At 39.0% G+C, this 22,346-nt stretch overlaps 1 protein-coding gene across 1 annotated transcript in view; it reads left to right on the top strand.

Annotated features, from left to right (window-relative positions):
* The window catches only part of LOC113134108 (microtubule-associated protein tau-like), a 48,652-nt gene that overhangs the window by 10,564 nt on the left and 15,742 nt on the right, over nt 1-22,346 (top strand). The window contains exons 3-5 of the mRNA XM_026313345.1: nt 15,851-16,218; nt 18,334-18,525; nt 19,557-19,671. Coding sequence (XP_026169130.1) covers nt 15,851-16,218; nt 18,334-18,525; nt 19,557-19,671 — 675 coding nt within the window. The remainder of the gene's footprint in view (nt 1-15,850; nt 16,219-18,333; nt 18,526-19,556; nt 19,672-22,346) is intronic.

Genomic DNA, 22,346 nt, shown 5'->3' with positions numbered 1-22,346 from the left:
AGACAAATGAGCTACAGAACTCATCAAAATGGGCAGCGACAAAGTCAGAACACTCTAGAGAACATGGGCAATGACTTACGTGTGCTAACCAGTGAATACTGTGTCTTTATTTTGGGTATGGATCTAAGTAACTGATTTTTTGTGTCTTTTGTGTAGCAACAGATCAGTTTGAAAAAGGGGATATGAACAATGTAGCTTACTGTTAGTTGGGACAGAACAGACGAGGGCTAGGCCCTATATGTTAATATAATTTAAAAATAAGGATGAGGTCATTCTCTTGAATCCAATAAAAAAAATCACAGAGAAGATTAGACTGTCTCCTAAAACTTCCCAACTTCCCCCCACTGTGACACAGCTCCAAGCCCATTCTGTGCTACTGAAGGTGTAAATGTTATAAAAAAAAACAAAAGTGGTGACACTACAGGAAAAATCAAGGGATCACCAAGGCATTAAGACTGAGCCTCTGTGTATAATGGACATCTGTACCAAACATAATCTAACCTAATAGTTACAGCTATTTCAATAAAAGCTTTAAATGCCAAGCTCATGCTGTTGTTGCTGAATCCTAATCACAGATGGGAATGCCAACTCAAATCCCAGCCTGTAGTGTGACAGTTATGCCAGTCACCTCCTGGCAAATCTGTTGCCAGGTGGCACTTCATTTGTTCAAAAGTTAGTTGCCCCTGGACTTAATCCAACCAGCAGTTACATTTAGCCTGTAAGCATATGTTTTTTAGGAGACAAAGCTGAAAGTTGCCTCAAGTATGAGCATGAGCGAGATTAACACAACTCTACAGGTTGTAACTCAGGTTTTAAAACTGTATGTTGTGCCTCCATATTGGGAGAGCTGCATAATAAAATCTGCTGGTGGTGCAGTTTTTATCCATATGGTAGAATATGGTCACCAGTGTCAGAGTTTGAAAACTCCTGCTGTAAACTGACTTACAGAAATGACAGTTCTTAAAGCTACATATTTATTTAGACCTAAAAGAAAAAAATATCTTCAGAGTTAGTGTCCCTCATTAATACTGACAGAAAAGGTCAATAGAGATATATCAATCATTGCCAGTTGCTAATGAAATGAATCAAAATTACATGAGTCTCTTTAGTCCCTTTAGTCTTTAGGCATAATTCTGGCAAACAGTTACAACAATAAGGCCGAAACAGCAATACTGGATCCTTAAGAGAATTCAACCCAAATTTCAATAAAGAGGAAAATGAAGTGAAACTAGTCATTGCTTGGACAAAAAGTTCAATTTTCCAGTGTAAATGGGAAAGAATCATGACAACCCTTGATGCAGCTGTAGTAAAGGTGACATGAGCAGGATCAGCTAAAGAACAGTGCTACAGGCTTTCAGAAATGAAACTCAAAAATGATTTGATGAACATACTACTAGATTCTTTGGCATATAGAGATTAGATCTATTGTCACATCAATTATTTATAATTTGTGTAGTTTGTTCTCTGTGCCTTCCAAGTTTCAGACTAAAACAAGCCACCTCTTAGCCTGACCCAAACCTTAACAGAGCTGCCTGTGCTGCCCAGATTTCTTGCATAATGTTCATCCTTTCCAAGTTTGTTGACTCTAATGTCTCACTCTTCCTTCTCTGGCTTTCTCTTCCTCTGTGGTTACAGTAGACAAATTGTTTATGGAGGATTATGTAATAATAGTCATTCATTTTCAGTCATGCGTGACAAGCTGCTCTTGTCATTTTGGCAGAAGCCTTGGGTGTGCTGGGGTTGTGGTGGGGTTGGCGGGAGACAGTCAGCTGTCTGTGTAGGGAAAATCTTCAGATAGATGCCAGTATTGTTCATTATGCATTTGTTTTGAACAGGGACTGTCAAGACCCAAATCTGGCCTGCTGACAGCTGATCCCTGTGGTTCCCAGGTTACAGACATTAACCACTGTCTACATGGATTCATGTTCTGCATAATGTAAGGGCTCTAGCTCTTTATGAATGTTACCTTTATTTTCAGGAAAGATTGTTTCACGCATCAAGCCACCAGAAAAAACCCAGCAGAGAATATATGATTCCAGATGGTTGTATTCATTGGAGTCATTTTGGTGTCATAGTGTTCATGTCATGAATACTGTACAGAATGTCATGCTGCAGCATCAGGTATGTCTGAAATGTAGCTATAAATTTCACACTGTACTTCTTCAGCCCACAGTCTTAGGTATGAAGGTGTGATATACTGTAGTTCTCATGCACTAGGAGAGGCTGGTGGAGAATGAGACCTTTACCTGCTAGAGTAGTTTTAGTGAAAAAAGTCTCCAGTTAATTTTAGGATGGAGGAGTTGGAAAACATACAGTACATCCATTCACCATACTACAGTTTCCCATAGTGATACTGTACACTGTACAGTATAAGAACCTTGGGAAGCATTTGGAGTTTGTTCTGATTTAATGTGGTGTATTATGGTGGCATTATTACTACGCGGGCAGCAAATGAATCAATTTTACGTTTTATACCACTACAGAGCATGACAACAGCTAGCAATACATACAGTTGGTTGAAGGCATAGTCTGTTCCTCCAGCAGTGTGTGAGATTTTTTGGGGGGGATTGTTGTGGCCTAAAATGTTTAATTCAACTGCAGCCTTTTTAACAAAAATTATAATCAATGTTTCTGTGTTTTTATATTTACTTTGTTTTGCAATAAAATTGTGAAAGCATCTGAAAATTGCAAAGAATATTTTCACAAAATGTTTAGATGTAATTTGAGACTACAATTTTTAGCACACATGCCTTCATCACTGTGATTTGTCTCGTCTGTTGACCCCGTGTTTCAACCATTCCTCAGCTATTATTTGTGGTACAAAGTGTCACTTGATGACTTTTGCTCGTGTTCAAACACTGTTGATTGTGGTGCAAAACAGGGTACAGCTTTCATGCAGAGCATCAGGGAATTGACCTGCATAGTCTTTAGCTTGAAATTTGTGGGTAAGAGCAAGATGAATCATGCATGTCTGCATCTTCACATCCAGAACATCCTGGAAACACAGACTGGATGCAGGAAAAACAGCCAGTGCTGGCTTGACTCAGTCCATGTTACTTTATTTAACCACAAAACGGTCCAGCTAAGATCAGCTTGTGCATTCCTCTTCCTATGGTTTTGATGGCTGCCATTTTTAAACCATAATGTACAGCTCACAACATACAGTTAAGCTGAGTGACAGAAAAGTTTTTTCAGTCTGAACTGTACCTGTGAAACAGGCCTTTCTTCACAGCATCCTTCCACTGGCACAATTGATATAATTAATGATGACCCAGTTCATTTTAGGTGTCCTAGTAATTATGATCCAGCATCCACAAGGCTTTTGGAACTGGCACAGAAAATTTTGCTGCAGCTATAATTAATGTTTAACTTGAAATGATCATTTAAGCACCTGTGTGAACTGTCTTGTGTTGCTTTTAAATTCCACGTACCAAACTGACAAAGCCACTTTTACAGCTGACACACACAGTTATTTGGCCATAAAGTTGGCATGATTCACCTTTGTGAACTGTTTAATTGTCACTTCTGTTTTTATGAGGTTAATGCTTTTCCATGTGGTATAATACATCAGGGAAAGTATAATAAGTTAACCCTATTTGTAGCCTGTCATTATCAGTTTCTGATTACCATCCTGCACTGCTTTTACTAAGTTCCTAGGCACAAATAATAAACCCATCCTGCCACTTTTTTTCTACTCGCCTGATTGTCTGTGCAATTTGGAAGGAAGCAGTAAACGAAGTGGTTGGGTCAGTGGTTCTGGCAGACAAATGAGCCAGTCATCAATAAGGAGCTATGTGGAGTTGTTGTTGTACCAAACAGCAATGTTTCAAGTTTGGAGTGGCACGTGCCACATCTGCGGAATGGCAGCAGATGCATAATGGACTGAACCTGCTGCAAGAGACATGTAGCCCATAGAACTAAAAACCAGCTCTATATAGAAACACTCCTTACAACACTGAGCAAGCCACATTTATTGTAAAATGAAAGCCAGGATCAGTAGTGTAAAAAATGATGTCCTTTGTTCTTTGGTTTGCAGAAATGTGGGTATCTTCTTACTGACATCTGTAAGTGTCACAAGAAGAAAGGATTAAGGGTGACCTCCTGGTGTTACTGATAAAAACTATGTCATGGGTGTCTCACTGTACACTGCACTGTAAATGACTCTGTGGCTGGAGTTCAGGTAGTGATGTGATAAGTGGACAATTGTGGGAAGCCTTGTGGAGGCATTTGAAGCCCTTTGCACATTGATAATGCAAAATGCACAAACTAAAGGCACAGATGAATTGAACAAGTCCACAAGGTTCAGGGCACACAGTTTTTTTTTTTTTGCACACACACAGTCTCATATGGTAATCTTAGTGTGGTTTTTAGTCTCAAAATATGTATTTCTTTGTCCTCTGTGGCTCCTAAAAGAAGGAGACAAAGTCCAAGCAGAGACTAGTCAGGATGATAACAGTTTTTAGTGATCATTCTCCATGTGTCTCTCGCTCTGTGGCAACATGTGAACAGTGGCTGTCATATGGCAGCTGAGTAATGGTGACAGTCATTGATCTTTGTGTGTGTGTGTGTGTGTATGCCACTGCTCAAGCGTGTGTGCAGTCATGTCTTCATGTGTGTATGGGTGTGCATGTTTGTCGCTAGGGGCTAGATGCTGAAATTTTGCTCTAGCGAATAGGGAATATTCGGGGCTGTCATGTGACTGTGTGATGTCAGAGGGAGAGAGAGAGAGAGAACAGAGATACAGAGACAGAGCAAGGTGCAATTTAGCCCCACAGCTGATCCGTGCAGTGTTCGGAGAGCCACTGAGACAAACAGGCACACACACACTCTCACAGTTCTTTGGCTTTTTCCTGTAAACACACACATCACACTTCACACGCATCTGCGTGGTCACACGCACATCATTTAAAAAAGGCTGCATTGCTTCCTCTACTTTCCAAGCCTATACCACTTTGGATACTGAGGACGTTTCTGCCTCCTGGACAAGGATAAACCGACACTTACCGGAGACACAAAAAAGCAGGAGATAGAAAGAAGAACAAAAAAGACAAAAAAAGGAGTAAACAAGAAAAAGGAAGAGACTGACAAGAGACCAACACAGAAAAAGAGCAATACAGGAAGAACTGAGAACATAACAGAAGAATGTCTTTCCTGTCTGGCTCATCCTGGCAGCAGCCTGGCATTATTACTGGCAGCACTGGGTACAAACAGCCTTCCAGTGGGCATCAACAACAACAACAGCAGCAGCAACAGCAGCAACACAAACCTACCAATACCCTCTCTGATGCCAACATCCCATTGGTCCTGGCCTCCTCTGTACTGTCATCCTGCAGCCCAAGCTCTGTTCAACACAGTGACTGGCACTGCCAAGGCCAGATGGCACTGGGGGGGCAGACTGCTGCGGCTGCCACCCAGGGGGGGTCCAAAATAACTTTGACAGAAGATGAGGTGAAATTAGGGCGAAACAGGCCTGAAGGGACGTCTTCCCACTTGCTCCCTTTTTCTTCTCTACTTGATTCTACATCTACATCAAATCCTAATTTTGGACAAAATAATCTGCAGCAAAATTATACAGGCAGCAAGGATAGATTTTACATCCAGGGATTTCAAGTGTCTGCCCAAAGTGAGGGCTCGCTTCATCCTCCAAAACAGGCCTCCGGACTTGGGGAGAGGAACACACTGAACACTGCATTAACTGGGAGTTCCACTCCAAGCCTAGAAAATAAAGTGTATGAGAAGAAATCTGGTAGTTCTTCAACATCTGAAGAACTACTTCAAAATCCAAAAGAAAATTCAACAGCCAGTCAAACTGTGGAATCATCTTTGAGAAAGCAAAGTGTGGATAAAGGACAACCTGCTGGAACTGGTCCTCCTGCTGCTGAACTAGCAGGGGACAAAGGTAGTTCCACGGCAGGGCCCTCAGCAGGCCTGTCACCGCCACCAGCTAACAGAACTAATGTTGGCATCGGGGTGGGTAGTGCAGGGGAGAGTAGTACAGAAAAACAAAACTTAAGCTATACTGAAAAGAGAAGGACAGGATCAGCTTTTCCACCTAGTAGCTGCCAAATAGAGACGGCAAAAATCCATGGCCCTCAAAAGGATTTAAACCCTGGTGACAAAGGGAGACTGGGATCATGTGCTACATTAAACAGAGAAACAAAAAGCAGCGAGGGCAGTGAAGTGCCCCAGAGGACTGCGGTGAGACGTGCAATGTCTGACTGTTCACACCTGTCTGTTCCCACAGTAATGGCAGGGACATACCCCGTGGGCATGGGAGGCCCACCAGCAATGACAGCCAATTTCCCAAATTTTGCTTTGATGGGAACAGCATGTCTGCCCAGGGCACCCTACCCACACGTCGCTGTCCGACGCTCATTTACGGTCATGGATAGCACAGAAGCTGCTGCTGCAAGGATGACAATGATGTCATCCCCATTAATGACATCACCTGTATTGCCATCTTCTCCACCCCCTAAGAGGCATCATGAGAGCTGTGAGACCAACTTTTTACTGCCTGTCCCACCCCATGCAGGAACATCTGTAAATAGCTGCCGTGATAGTAACCCAAACACAGTGGGTAAGAGTTTCTTCTTGTGTGCATGTGTGTCTGTGAACTGGGTCATGAGAAAACATGAAAACAGTAAATTATCACATTTACAAGGCAAAGTTTACACAGTCTGGTATCAGATCTGTGATTTGTAAAGGCCTGATTTAAAATCCAGACACTTGATAACAACATGGTCAAACTGAAGAATTCAAAGTATCTGCAGTGCAGTCAGTAAAGACATATATTTATGAATAGCAACAGAAGGTGGCACCCTGCAGATTTCCACTTTGGTCAAAAGCACATGCACTATGACACACTTGCCAGATTCTGTGAGAGTGAATATTCTTCATATGCATCCTTTCTTTCTTGATAGAAGGCACTTGCACTACTGTCCACCACCATTATCCACGTGTAGATATCTGTTCTATTTCTTTGTGTTTCACTTACCACTTACAGTCACAAGACTGAATCACAAGAAAGAAGAAAGCCTTGCTGCCAAAATGGCAACAAAACATCAACATTTTTTTTCCACAGTTTATTAGCAAATGAATTGACTGACACCTCTTGATAATATAATGCAAACCAAGTTAATGCACTGGGTAAAAGGGGGCATGGCTGTTTCACAAATAGGTGATGTATTGATTTGAGTAATGAAGGTACATCGCTTTGAAGTGCATCTTTACTATACCTTATGATCACAGCCACCACCTGAGGCCCTTTAAATAGAACTGTAATGACTGTGGATGCACAGTTTTTGGGGTTTTTTTTTTCGGGTTTCTTTTGGTGAATTTTGTTCTCATCATCCAGACCAAAATCATGAAAACCACCATCCTTCCATCCATTGTCTATACCCACTTCTTCCTAACCAAGTTCACAAGGATCTGCTGGAGCTTATCCCAGCCCTCTCACCCCGGATAGGTCACAGTCCATTGCAGTGAAAAGCAACAGGTGATAGTTTTTATATTTATTTATTTGCACAGGTTACCTAGTATTGCACAAACTGAATGTGTGAAACACTGGAGTTAACTGCCAACAACAATCTTTGGTGGTTTCTGTTGATCATCAGACTGAGTGAGCTGTGCTGTATCAGGGTGAGAGCTGAATGAGTTTTGGGAAGGTTAACATTGACTTTAGCTTGGAGAATGGACTGTTACAAGTTTTGCATTACTGTAGATATAACCATCCTAAATCGCTGACCCTGGCTATTCCGTGTCAGGGTATTTGCCAATCTGTGGCAGGTCCCAACCGGGTCCCTGCTTTGTATGAGACAGCAAAGCTACAAACTAATGAATGCAGCACCAACTTTTTAACAGCCCTAAGCACCATGTGTGGAAGCCTGTTTTAATGCTGTATATATCCACCAGGAGGAGCAGTGACTGCTTAATTTAGTGCAGGGGTCGACTGTTAATCTGAACCTTCCATCAAAGTCCACAGCAACCAGTGGCCTGGACACAGTAATGGCAGCCAACTGAGGTAAACGCCCTGGGCAGAGTGGCTGGCAGAGACTGACCTAAATATTAATCAGTGTCAGTGTCAGAGTATTAACAAGCGTTTCATTATGGTTAAATGTTGAGAACTTGTATGCCTTTTGAAACATTGTGCCGCTGGCAGTTGTATTGTGTTGTCTCTGTTTTTTATCATTTAACTAGGGTTGTCACCTTGCACACTTTGTGAGACAGTTGCTCTGAGGCTCTGTGTCACCCTCTCTTGCTCCCCAAATAATTTTCACACCAAATATGAGGAACATCAGATGTTTTCCACATTTCTCATCACCAGTCATGGCCAAAAAGACAGAAATAACTCAGCGACTTTAGGCTTTGATATAGTACTGTCATTATTACAGTTTTTAATAAGATATATACAGTTTCCCCAACTCAACAAGTCAAAAGACTATTTGGCTTGTGGTGTTGTAGTTTCCTGTTAGTTAACTTTGCTAAACAGCTGTGCACAACTTATGGCACAGTAGTGGTGATTCCATAATAATTTAGTTAATTCATAATTCAAAATTATAATAAAACTATAATCATTTTTGATGTGGCATTGGGATCTTAAGCGTATCCTTTTAACATAAATGCATTACTGCACACAAACAGTCTAGTTTCTGTTTTGTTGACAATGATCTTTCTCTAACATAATCAAATACCTAGACATAATCAGCAAAAGTATATCCTTATGCATGTAGACCTAATCACTCATCTGCTGTTGCAGTTTAGTTGTATATAAATGGGAGAGGTAATGATTTGGAGAGTATTAATTAAATGCTGTTTACGTTGACACATCTTTCCGCCTGTCAGACAGAGAAAGTCCACCTGTGGTCAAGAAAGAGAGAGGGAGTGTGAAAATGGAGCAAAGCAGAGAAATGTAACACCTTAGAAATTTTGATCATATGTCCAATTATAAATCTGGTGCTTTATTTTGTATAATGTTATAATGGAATGAATTTTTCTCAGTATTTTTGACACTAGTTCCAGACTGAATGTAATAAAAGTCAGCTAATTACTCGGTCTTACAACTTTATTCAACAGATACAAACACAAATCTACTGAAGACAATTTCTACCCTTTTACTATGAGTGTTTTTGGAATAGGGCATGAAGAAGTAATTTGTCAATAAATGGTAACTGATTTCCAGTAGTTCCATTCCAGTAGGGAATGATAGAGTTTTAAGATGAAGACATACTGGGTTAAATAATTTACCCTGCATTAACATAAGATAAAATTATATACAGGAGAGTTTGGATGATATGGTAGAAAATGTTCTTTCCTGCAATGTTCAAGTTCTGCAAATGTTTGAGGAGAAACTCTAATCTCGTTCTAATAAAAACTTGCAAATAAAAAATGAAGTTTGTAGCTCATCTAGTTCGCACAACTACTGGAACTCATTTTGTACTGTCTGAACTATGGCCTGGACAAAGATGTGACTCTGCAGTGTGAATACTTTAGCCAAGCCTGAAGTGGTGACAGTATGCAAACAAATGAATGGTGCTTGAATGGGAGTGTTGACTGTAGAATCAGGACACATTATCAGGCATCAGGAGAAGGTGGTGGCGAGTACTATGTTCTGTTGATTCTGTTGCTTATTAAATAGTTTAGGAAAACTATGTCTATTATCTCCGAAGTTTTGATTGTCGGAGTTTTAAAATGTAAACCAATATGGAGAATATAGATTTTGTCAAGGTTCAAAAGATCATAGTATTTCATTTCAAATATTATCACAGATATTACTGCATTTTTTAAAATAATCACTTCATTCTTTGTTTCCAATTCAAAGGAAGTTCTCACAAATTGAAATTGAAGAAAGAGAAAGAGGGAAAAATGTATGAGGGGACTGGCAGAGGATTATAAACAGCCCAATCTATGGCTCATCTGCATTAGAAATGTCTTTAAATGGTTCAACATAATAAACTATACCTAAAAAATTAATGGATGCACATTCATTTTCTCCATTTTAATGTCTTTCATCCGTTTCTCTTCAGCAAATACTGCGTTTGTCTTTATATGAAAGGATTTATCCATCCATCCAGTGATGTATTTGACAGCAGTCAAGAGAGAAAGGCTGGGACATTGATTAGACATTGACTCTGACTGTACTCATGCAAATATAGAGCAGCTATTTCTAGCTCTGTATGGGTGTGTAGGTGAAAAGCTTCTAGTGACGTGAATCTGACAGATTTTAAAGGCACACACCCCCACAGTTACATTGTCACTAGACAGTGTGCCTGCAACTTGTGTAACTTCCAGGTTAGCAAGCACAGTGATTCAGTCTGTAGAAAACAAATAAACTAGATACACTACAGTAACAGTTGGAGCTGTTTTTGTTGAACGTCTGCCTCAAAAAAGACAAACTGAAGGTGACGCCACAAAAAGCAAGTAACGAACAGTTTAACATGAGGAAATATGGATCGCAATGCTGGTTTTGACACTGAAAAAGAATCCTCACTAAATTAAAAGTGTTCAGTTACTAATTCATTTGATTACTTCATTACTCATGTCTCATAACACATACAAATACTTTTCAAACAATGATTTGCAAGAAATATTAAGTAATAGATTTGAGGAAAAAATGGACTTGATGTGCTAAAAGGAACCTGCATCTGTGACATTACACCCACAAGCTTCAATTCACACAGTGACATACCCTGTCCTTATGTAAAGCTCTGCATGTATGATTGCCATAAAGGGATGAGGGGACAACAGTCCCAGAGAGACAAATTACTAAAATACAGAAAAACACCAAATAAAAAAGCATTAACTTAAAGTTTGTGACCTGTTGGCACCTTGTGAATGTGTGATTGCAGGAGAGGGAAAGTGAACAGTTGCACCAGGTGCACGTGGGCAGGCAGGAGGTTCACGCAGTGTCACATTTTCAAACTAAAACCAACATTTTGTAGCAAAAGGAATTTCAAGCAAAAGCAAAGTGTTGCGACGCATTTTTCGCCTCAACACAGGAATAATGTCAAAACTGTTTTGTTTCCTCTGTGGGTTTACACATTGTGCTACATCCTTGCAACTTTCACACTATATTCACTGGCTTTAATTGGTGCAAAGCCTTCCTATGTGAGTGCTGGAACATATCTAAGTACATTTACTCAAGTAAAACCATGTACAACTTTGAGGTACTTACATATTTCCACTGTATTATACATTGTATTATCTTAAACAACTATAGAAGGAAAGTTTAACATTACATTAATGCAGCAATAATATTAATCCAAAAACATATGAAAATATTAACAGAAGGACAGTTTTCTAAATTATAAGTACTTTTACATTTGATACTTTTGCTGATAGTACTAAGACACTTAGGATTTCACTGCAGAATTTTTATTTGTAGTGAAGTATTTCTGTAGTGAGGTGTTGCTCAATATTTTACAGCTGACTTCCCTATTTTATCTCTGACCTGTGTTTTCTGGTGATAACAGAAAGTATGATTCAAAAGCACAAAAACTCTGAGCAACTTACTGAAAAACTCTTCTTATTTTAATAAATTCAGTCAATAATAATTACAACCACTATCTGATTATTTGTACGCTGTACGTGGTTTGAGCAGTTTCCAACACAGTAAAGTTGGTTACCTTAGTGAGGAGTTGTAAACGTGCAGTCTGATGCAGCCCTGCAACTCTTCATCTAACAGCTCCTGACAGTTTCCTGTTAAAAATAATCTGCTGTCAAAAATGTTCAAAATTATTGTTTTGCAGACATATCATGATGTTCTAACAATACACTGCAATTTCTGTTGCTTCACAATTATAGCAAGCTAACATTTTACCAGTTTAACACTTTAAATGTGAAGCAGTTGCAATAGGAAAAGTAGCATTACCAGTAACTTAATCTTGCAGTGTGGCAACCTGCTATTGTTAATCTAAAATCCTCCTCTTTTCAGACATAGCTAATGACATGGTGTAAAGAAAGTGAACAGTAACCAGTAAGTCTGATACCAATGAGACAAAATTAGACTGGATTACATACTGCACCATTTCCTCTGAATTTCCTCAGGCATTTAAAGGCATTTTGGATCCAGCATTGGAACAGCAGGCTCTCCACTAAAAATGAAAACTGCTGTTTAGAGGGGTAACAATAGTGTTAATTGTATCAAAAATTAGGTTTGATTTGGTGGAAATCTAAATAATTATAACACTGTGGTTATAAAAAATAAAGCTTTATAATTATAATTACAATGTGTTAACTAAAACTACCATTACGTAGTGATTTTATGAAAATGCAACAGACTCACACACTGTAGCAAGTGTGTACTGTGGCTTTATACAAAGCCATGTGGATTTTTAATGTGTCCTTTATTTTTGATATTTCTCAGCTTGATAGCCATCATGCTAGCAAATGCAAACTGTAGCAGGCAGTGGTCAAACAAGAGTGAAAGATGCCTATGTTTGTGTGTGTGTGTGTGTGTGTGTGTGTGTGTGTGTTTAAGGCTGCCTGCAGTAAAATATTCTCGCACCAGCTCCATGTCTGTCAGTCATGCTGTGATTTATGTGGCAGCCAGCTCTTTCTGTTTTTCCCTCTTTCACAAATACATTTTGTGTCTTTATAAGAGTTGCAAGGTCACTCATTGACATACCCTACAGTATTCCCTCTTCTTTATCCTTACCTTAACCATTACTACTAAATGTCTAAACCTAACCCTTATTCTACTCCTAACCTAAAGCTAATTCTAACATTAACCCTAAAACCATGTGTTGATTCTCCAACAACTCTTTCTAGTAATAAGGACCTACCAGAATGTCCTCACAAACACAGAATGTTCACAGAACAATAGTATAAAACTAATTTCTCTACACAACCGAACATCATCATGTTTGATATTTACAATTCCTTACTGGGGATGCTCTCAGGGAATTACCCTCTATAGCCAATTAGAGTCTGGGAAGCATCACCAACCAGTTGTTGGGTACCTTTACAGCTCACATGGCAGTGTATCCCAACACATCCTGAGCTTGTTGAATTATGGAAACAATACAAGTATCTTGTTAGTGTATTGTGCATACATACATACGTATTTTCAAATATAGCAAAAACGACCTTGTTGAGCAGAAAAAAATTTACTTAAGTTGCTTCAGTATATAAGTCATATTTCTAATTATACCAATTAAAATCTAAGTTAGCCTGTGAAGTAAGTAGGCTAAGCATAAAAACAAGCAGAAGTACATTACGAAATTCATTCATCTGTGTGCAGTTGCGTTTTTAAACAACTCCGCCAATGTGAGGGGGGAAGGTGAAGCAGAGTTTCAGACTTTATTACCTGTAGTCTGCAGTATAGCTCTTTCTTTTGGGCAGCATTTTCACTTGTGTTACACTAGGAGTTGTAGTTTAGCGTTTTCTTTTTCGGCAGTACAATATTATCTTCACTTGAGTCAAGAGTGCCATCTAATGCTAGTGACTATATCATTTCAATTTATTTGTATAGCACCAAATCACAATACAATCATCTTAAGGCACTTTACAAAAGCCCACCAAATTCCTTATGATCAAGCACTTGGCAACAATGGAGAGGAAAAACTCCCGCTAACAGAACAAACCTCCAGCAGAACTGGGGTCTTTGTCTTTACATGCCTGAGGAAATTTACATTCTGAATTCACATGGAAAGATCATCATGAACATGAACAATTTGGAATCTGTCTGATAAATAAGATTGAAACCACTTTATTGCTGTTCCTTTGATTCCAATCACATGCTCCAGTCTCTGTAATAAGATGCTGTGGTCGATAGTGTCAAATGCAGCACTAAGGTCTGGGAGGACAAGTACAGAGATGAGTCCATTATCTGAGGCTAAGAGAAGATCGTTGGTGACTTAGTGCTGTTTCTGGACCATGATGTGCTATTAATCCTGATTGAAAATCTTCAAATAGTTCATTCCTGTGTAAGTGGTCACACAGCTGCTAAGCTAAGAATTTTAGAAATAAAGGGTAGGTTGGATATTGGTCTATTATTACCCTGGATCAAAACTAGGCTTTTTGAGCAATGGCTTGATTACTGCAAACTTAAAAGCCTTAGGCACGTAGCCTATTAATTGCTTTTTTACACTCAAGTATGCTCAAAGCACTTTTACATTATTCACCCATTCACACACACAGTCACTCACACATTCATACAATTATGGAACAACCACCCGGGGCAACTTGGGGTTCCTTGTCTTGCCCAAGGACACTTCAGCAGGTGGACTAGTGAAGCCAGGGATCACCAACGCTTTTGGTTCATGGGCCACCTGCTCTACCTCCTGAGCCACAGCCAGAGTAACATGGACAAAATGAATGTAAATATACACATATACACACTACAAGCCAGAAAAAAAAAGTGCAACTTATAGTCTGGAAAATGTGGTACCACAAAGTCCCATTTGATCATGTGAGTTTCTCTGAAATCTTGTGTCTGTGGAATCGCCAATGTGAAACTTACTACAAGTGGCAAGTGTGTGGTCTCCCAGTCTGGTTAAATTGTCTAGTGTGTGTGTTTAGGTGGATAATGTTATAATGGTAAAAAGTTTTTGAAACTGTCCTCATCTCTCTGGTCTGCCATGTTTTTAAAATCTATGAATATTTGAATATTGTGTGTAGTCAACCTAAGGCTGTCCGCATGGATTTAACATATGATACTGATGCATTTATTGCAATTATTTTCATCCATTCACCTTTTTCCACGAGTCAAATAATGCTTTAGAAGAGTAAAAATAATTTGGAACAGTACTCGGAACCTACGCAACCCGGCAGCCCCCAGTACAGCGTAATTGTTTTTATGCTAGACACGAGATGTTTGTAGCAATATACACAGTCTTTACATCCACACAACCAGCAGAAAGTTATATTTTATATAAACAAACCTTAACAGGTTGGATTTTCTTAGACGAAGTACAACTATACTCAGTTCTATTTTTACAAGTCTTGATAGACCAGGTTTGAATGGACTCAAGACATGCTTGGATATTGGAGATCACTGAATTTTTTTGTTCTTTGTCTAGAGGATATATTTATTTTTATTTTGGTGGTAAAAGCCAAAACATACTGTTGAACTGGGGCACTCACTTTAAAAGAATGGTCATTGTAATTACTAACTAAAAAGGGCGTTAAACTGATGTTTAAGGTATCGGCATGCAACTGAACCTGTCTTATTATTTAAAAAGTTGAATGTCAATATGGCTGATTTTATATAGATCACATTAGCAGATGATTTTAAGGCTGGTTTCTGGTTGGTTAACAGGGCAGCTCAAGTCACTCCACTGATTAGCATTATACAAGTACCCACAATGAGTAAGCTGTGTCTTTAGTACCTTTAAGTCTTTCAGTACTTAAAGGTTATGTTGGATATCGCTATGGATATATGCACTGGATACAATGCTTATTACATTTAACATTCAGCTGAATTCGTGGTTATTTAGACGTCTTTGTTCATGCAAATTATGACTGTTTCTCAAAAGAAAAGGTGAATGCCGCAATACAGTGTTACAAAATACCCGGAGAGGGCTGGATTGGATGGAATGGTCAACAACAACATTTGTCTTCCATCTGCTACCAACATTCAAAGCATGTTTCTTTTCACTTTGACCACATCAAGCTACATTGTGTTTCTGCCTAAAACTAACAAAACCTTAACCACAGCAGTTTTATATTAGAAGAAAGTCATAAATATCATTGGTCCAAGCATTCCCAAAAACTAATGTTCCTTCCAAAAATTATGTTAAAGTTCCACTTGAGTTCATAATAGTCAAAATTAAGTACAATCTTTTCACAATTACCTATTAGATAATATTGTATAACAAGGCTGATACTAACACTGACATTCTTTCTCTCACAGTGAAATCAGACAACAAAGACAAGCAGGAGAAGACAGATGTCATGTTCAATAAGACAGACAAGATTGACACTTTTGGCAAAGACAAAGAGGAGCAGCAGAAGGAAGATAAAGGCCAAGACAAGAACCAGAAATCTGAGAAGATTCTTAAAGATGAGGAAAAAACTGAGAAGATGAATGAGGAGAAAAACAACAAGGCGAAGGAGAAGACAGAGAAGGTGGACAAGCCAGAGAAGACTAACAAAGATGAAAAGAAGGAAGATGAGATGAAGCTGGCTGAGAAGAAAGAGGACAAGGGAGGGAAAGGCACAGCCAAGTCTCCAACAGGCAATAACAAGAAAGCTTTACCAAGCCCTGACAGCAAGAGCAAGGTGGGTCTCACACACGTTTGTTTTATATTGACTTACATTCATTCCTCAGGTAATTACTCTAACCATAACACTTATCTTAACCTTAAACTTAGTTGTCACTCTAAAATTCAGCTATTTACATTGTGGAGTCCCCCACAGTATGAGAAATGCCAGGGATACACACACAGAACCAGTGTTATCACCTAAAGGTCATAGTGCTGAACTCTGCCACAGCTGGTGTCTAGATTATTATCTGTATTGCACCATCCACTTTTATTTAACATTCGTCTGTCAGAGTATCTAAAACTCTTGACATGAATAGCACCATTTATAGACAGTTATGAGACAGAGTATGGTATTAATAACTTATTGAACTTGCTGACAGTTCTCAATAACTAGTCTGAAGAACTCGTCCTCTTTTTAAGCCTTTAATTGGATGTTATGTCAAAATTATTAGTCCACTCACTGACTAGCTGGCCCTGGCTGTTTCACAGTGAATTTAAGAATCACATCAATGAGAGAAACAGACTGAAATACACCCAGATTGTCTATGATGACCTGACCTCTTGGTTTCTTTGTTGAAGAGACATTGGCTCTGGTTGCAATATGTGAATTCAGGTCAATTCAGTTTATTTGTATAGCGTCAAATCACAATACAATCATCTCAAGGCACTTTACAAAAACTTGAGAGGAGAGGAGAGGAGAGGAGAGGAGAGGAGAGGAGAGGAGAGGAGAGGAGATGAGATGAGATGAGATGAGATGAGAGGAGAGGAGGATAGAAAGTGGAACGAAGAGGAAGGGAGAAAAGAGGAGCGATGACCTCAGTGCAACAATGCTCAGGCAGTCTAGGCCTATAACAGCATAACTAAGGTAACCCTGAACCAGCCCTAACTATAAGCTTTGTCAAAAAGGAAGGTTTTAAGTCTTAAAAGTATAGAGGGTGTCTGCCACCTGAACCCAGACTGGTTCCACAGGAGAGGAGCTTGATAGCTAAAGGCTCTTCTGTGGCATTACATCAATGTCAAAACTAGAGGGTGCATGTTTAAATTGTTCAGCACAAATATCGAACTTGGAAGTGCAAATATAAAATTTGCGCATACAGAAAGAAGAGCTGTGCCTATGTTTCTCATTGAATTTCCTTTGGCTGCTCTCTGTGCTCAATTGACATTTTTGTGCGTGACAAAATATAAGGGGTGGTTTTGACAGTTTAGGGGTGGGCTCATGTACGTTTCTGCCAGTAAATGCTGTTGGTTGCTTTTGTGATTGACTGGACATTGGCTGCTACATGAACTTGTTACTTGGTGTTTTGACTTAGTAATGTCATTCATTCTGCTGACTGCTCTGAAAAAACATGATTTCAGTCAGATCATTTTCACATTAACCACAGCTAAATGCAAAGGTTTTAGCTAATCAAATGAAACATCATACATCAACACTATCATTAGCGTAAAGCATTGCCATATCATACACACTAATCGAAGAAATACTGCCTATTAAATAATAAACATTACCATAAGATAAAGCACCGTGTTGTTGCACTCAAATGGCCCTCTCTTCTTTGATTTTAATGGCAGATGGCATCCACAAGTTGCATTACTGCCAACTAATGTCTGAATAATGTCTGAATACTGTAGCGTTCTGTAAAAACAGGCTACAAATGATGATGAGTGTTGAGAGCGTTGTTCAGTGTGTACGTGCTTGTTGATGAACTGATTATGGCAGCACAGGAGCCATTACCTTGCCAGCTAGTGTAATTCATCAACCAGCCTGCCAGTATTCAACGTCATCAAGCTTCTAGCACCAACTCGGTATGAATATGTCCACTATTTGAGACAGGATGTCCATGTTGCTTTGAGACTGCTGCTCAATTTATCACATTCCATGGCTATTTTGTAATTTACTTGCTCCAGAGTGGTTATGAATTGCTGATTCAATATTATAAGTCATGATCTGTTTTATGATTATCAAATGGCTACTGGCTGCACTGCCATATCATGCTGTCATTGCAATCAGTGATTTCATCTCTGCTTTGTCTTCCTCTACATGTATCGCTTCCTGCCCACCTTTTTCTTTCTTTGTATCCCTCTTTTTTTTTTTTACTATTATTGTGACTTCTTTTAATTCTGTAATCACAAGCCTGACGTGGGCTCCACCAAACCTCGCCCATCCACCCTCTCCAGCAATGGTGAGGCCACCTCTGTTAAACACCCCTCACCCACCACAGCCTCAACCAATAAAAAAAGCCCTGTACCCAAGTCCACTACACCCATTGCCACCAAGCAGCCACCAATAGCAGCTGGCTCCGCCAAGTCTAACAAGGTTGCCAAGGTGAGTGTAATACATGTGAAAATGGGATTATTGTATAATTCCAAATTTTCTTATTCTGCATTCATGCCTGTGATTGTGCTCTGGTAAAGATGTGAAACATAATCATTCACAACACCTGCCAAAGTATGCATTTCACCAAAGATTTCTTGCTCTGCCAGTCTTATTGAGGCTATTATTAGATCCAATGTGTGTGGAATTGGGGTAGAAAAGAAGATATTCCATAGGAATATCTGGTTTTAAATTGACCACAAGTCATGATGGAATATATATGTGAGGACTATGGAGCCACAATGATGACTTTAAACTTTGGCACTGAAAAATAACACTTGGCACTGAAGACATAACAAGAACTGAAAAATTAAACATTTGTACTGAAAAAAAAAACAAAAACATTGATATGGAAAAAAGTAGGAATACTGAAAAAAACCATAATCTTAGTTTGTTGATGTTTTTTTAAATGCCAAAGTTATTGTCATTCAGTGACAATTTTTTGATTTTCAGTGTCACTGTTTTAAAATTCTATTTTTTTTCTCATTTTTAGTACATGTTCTACAATTTGCATATAAATTGTATATAAACTGTGCTCTCTGACTACTATATTGTGGACATCGTCAAATACAGTTTCTGCTAGTATCAATGTTATTGTGGATATCGTTAATCTCCATTTTGAGTATTGAAAATATAACTTTGACCAGATGAAATGCCATTATGGATATCTAAATTGTAATTAGCAATCAGAAAGTAGTATGGTATCATTAAATGTTTAAACAGCTTGCCATAGATGACTCTCACTGCCTAGAGGGACTGTAGACCACCATGTATTTAGCTAGAGCTCCCAACCACTAGTAACTCTATCCTGGTTTTTCCACACAGAATTGAGCTGGTATGAAGTTACCTTTTAACCAGCTTAATAATGTTATATTATTACAGTACACACAAACCCACTCCACGTGCAGACATATGGTATACTCACACATACACTGTCAAAAACACACACCCACAGCTTATCTCTCCTCTGTTTTGATTTCCAGACTCCAGAAAACGGTACCACTGAGAAACACCCACCTGTGCCAAAGGCCACACCCACACCCCGAACATCTGCCAATAAGAACAGCTCCTCTACAGTTGCTGCAAGCAAAACTGCTGGTACATGGTCACTTACATGCACACACACACACACACACTAACATCTTTTCTATTACATGCCAGTGTCTGCCACCCTTCTATCACTGATTGATGAGCTCCACTTTGCTTTGGCCGGTTCACAGGGTTTCCAGTGCAATGTGATCTCTATAGAAGGATCTGAACTCTACTGTTGCTGATGGAAAAATGACTCACAATGTAGACTGCTGCCACTGCAGGCAATAGGCTAACTCAGTTGCTACCATATGTTTTATCAGATTCAGAAGCTGGCTTTTGAAGACACCAGACTGTTATTTTTATCCACATATCACACACAATATATTTCACCTAAGTGAGGGAGCTGTGACTCAGTCAGAGCCGTATTAGTGAAACAAGTGTTTGTTCGACTTTTTGTGTTTTTCAGCTCAGTACCCTCAGAGAATATGTTCCAGTCATTCAGTTATGTACTGTACTGTAAGGTGCATATTTCATTTTAGCTGCATGACTAAACTGAGCTTCATCCAGTGGCAGAAGTAGTCAGATTCCATTATGTGAGGACTACATACAACATGTCTTAATCAACACCAAATTACTCTGGCTTGCTCAAGCTACTGATTGACAAACACATTGAGACATTACAAAGCTAAACTCATAAACTGCTTAAACACCTGCAATTTTACAATTTACACTCAATAATCAAATAACGCTTGCTGTACCTGAAAAGACACAAATCTTACAGATGCAATTAGTCCACTTGCAAAGGCATAACAGCTTTTTGTATCAAAATAACCTATATATTTATTTAATCAACTTAGCATGCCAATTATCTGGTTGTGCATACTCCAAGTCTTGTTAAAAAAAAAAAAAATCTGTGATCTTGTGTCTTATCAGTTGTGTCTGATTTCAAAAAGTTTGAGACGTGAGCAGATTAAAATTCCAACGTGTTCGCTAGCATGCCATCCACATGGAAACACATGTACGCACACTATACAAACTTACAATTATCATTGCTCACAAACCTCAGTCAGAGCATATAGTATATATATAATACTATATTTTTGTTGGAGAAATGAGCTGATTACAAAAGTGCTGAATAGATTAGTGTGAGTAAATGTAAATAGGGTTGCCATGCTTTTACATCATGACACATGCTTTTTCAGCTGAATGCTTTGGCAGGAGTTTGTTGGCCAATGCTTTTAGCCTATTTGTCATTAGAGTCACCTTTAAGATTTGTCTGCTTATGAAGACAGACTGTCCCTTTTGGGTTAACAACAATCTGGCGGAAGTAGACAATAGTATCTGGTGTGCGTGTAGCAAGCTCTGGCAGTTTTGGCTCCCCAGAGGGCATCAGTTCATGAAATGGTGTAGTAAAACACTTGCTTGAAATCCACTGGTCCACTAAATGGTAAATGGTCTTGTACAGCACTTTTCTACACTGCAATCAAAGTGCTTTACACTAATTGCCCATTCACCCATTTGCACACACAGTCATGCTTACTAACACACAGATGCTGGCATTACCATCTAAGGCACTACCTTGACCATCACACAGAAGCACACAATCATTCACACATACACTCATACACTGGAACAGCCACCAGGAGCAACTCAGTGTTCTGCTCATGGATACCTATGGAACATAGAAGCTGGGGATCAAACCACTGAAACAGTCTTTCAGTGATCACCTCCTTGCTCCAGATGCTTTGATATTGTCATTATCATCACAAGCCTAAGGTTGTTTTATAAAAGTCAGTATTTTTTTTTGCATTGCTGGCCACAGTTTTCCTTTTTCTCACCATTTGATAGTACCTCCAACAAATTAGCAGAGTGCAGAGATACATTGCAGTTTTGATGGCAAAAGCCCTCACTGCTATTATGGCTTTCACAAGCCGTGTCACTAAGATGGCCTAGTAAATATCTTTATGGGGGACGGAAAACCAAAAAAACGTTCTCATGAACTAAGACAGACCAATCCACCTTAAAAATAGCACAACCTCCTGATAGCTGTTCTATGTATGGAAGATCTTATCAACAGGACTACCACAAGACATCAATATTTATAGACTATTCCTAAAGTAAGATATAAGCCTGATGTCTGTATCAAGACTTCTGTCAAGTTGCTGTCAACTTGGGGCTCATTTCCATTGAGAGAGCAACATCTGTTCTTTAGATGCCACTTTTATATTATAGCTCAGACCACTGATTAAAAAAAATCTGGCATTAGACAAATTGTGAGAACAAACTGATTCATCACCCACTTTTTTGCAGTTTGTACATACAGTGGGTACGGAAAGTATTCAGACCCCTTTAAATTTTTCACTCTTTGTGTCATTGCAGCCATTTACCAAAATCAAAAAAGTTCATTTTATTTCTCATGAATCTACACTCAGCACCCCATCTTGACAGAAAAAAACAGAAATGTAGAAATTTTTGCAAATTTATTAAAAAAGAAAAACAAATATCACATGGTCATAAGTATTCAGACCCTTTGCAGTGACACTCATATTTAACTCACATGCTGTCCATTTCTTCTGATCCTCCTTGAGATGGTTCTGCTCCTTCACTGGAGTCCAGCTGTGTTTAATTAAACTGATTGGACTTGATTAGGAAAGGCACACACCTGTCTATATAAGACCTTACAGCTCACAGTGCATGTAAGAGCAAATGAGAATCATGAGGTCGAAGGAACTGCCCAAGGA

Source organism: Mastacembelus armatus, chromosome 17 (assembly GCF_900324485.2).
Source record: "Mastacembelus armatus chromosome 17, fMasArm1.2, whole genome shotgun sequence".
NCBI classification, from domain to species: Eukaryota; Metazoa; Chordata; class Actinopteri; order Synbranchiformes; family Mastacembelidae; genus Mastacembelus; species Mastacembelus armatus.
The sequence above is the reverse complement of the archived record's forward strand: the minus strand, read 5'-3'. Positions and strand labels throughout refer to the sequence as shown.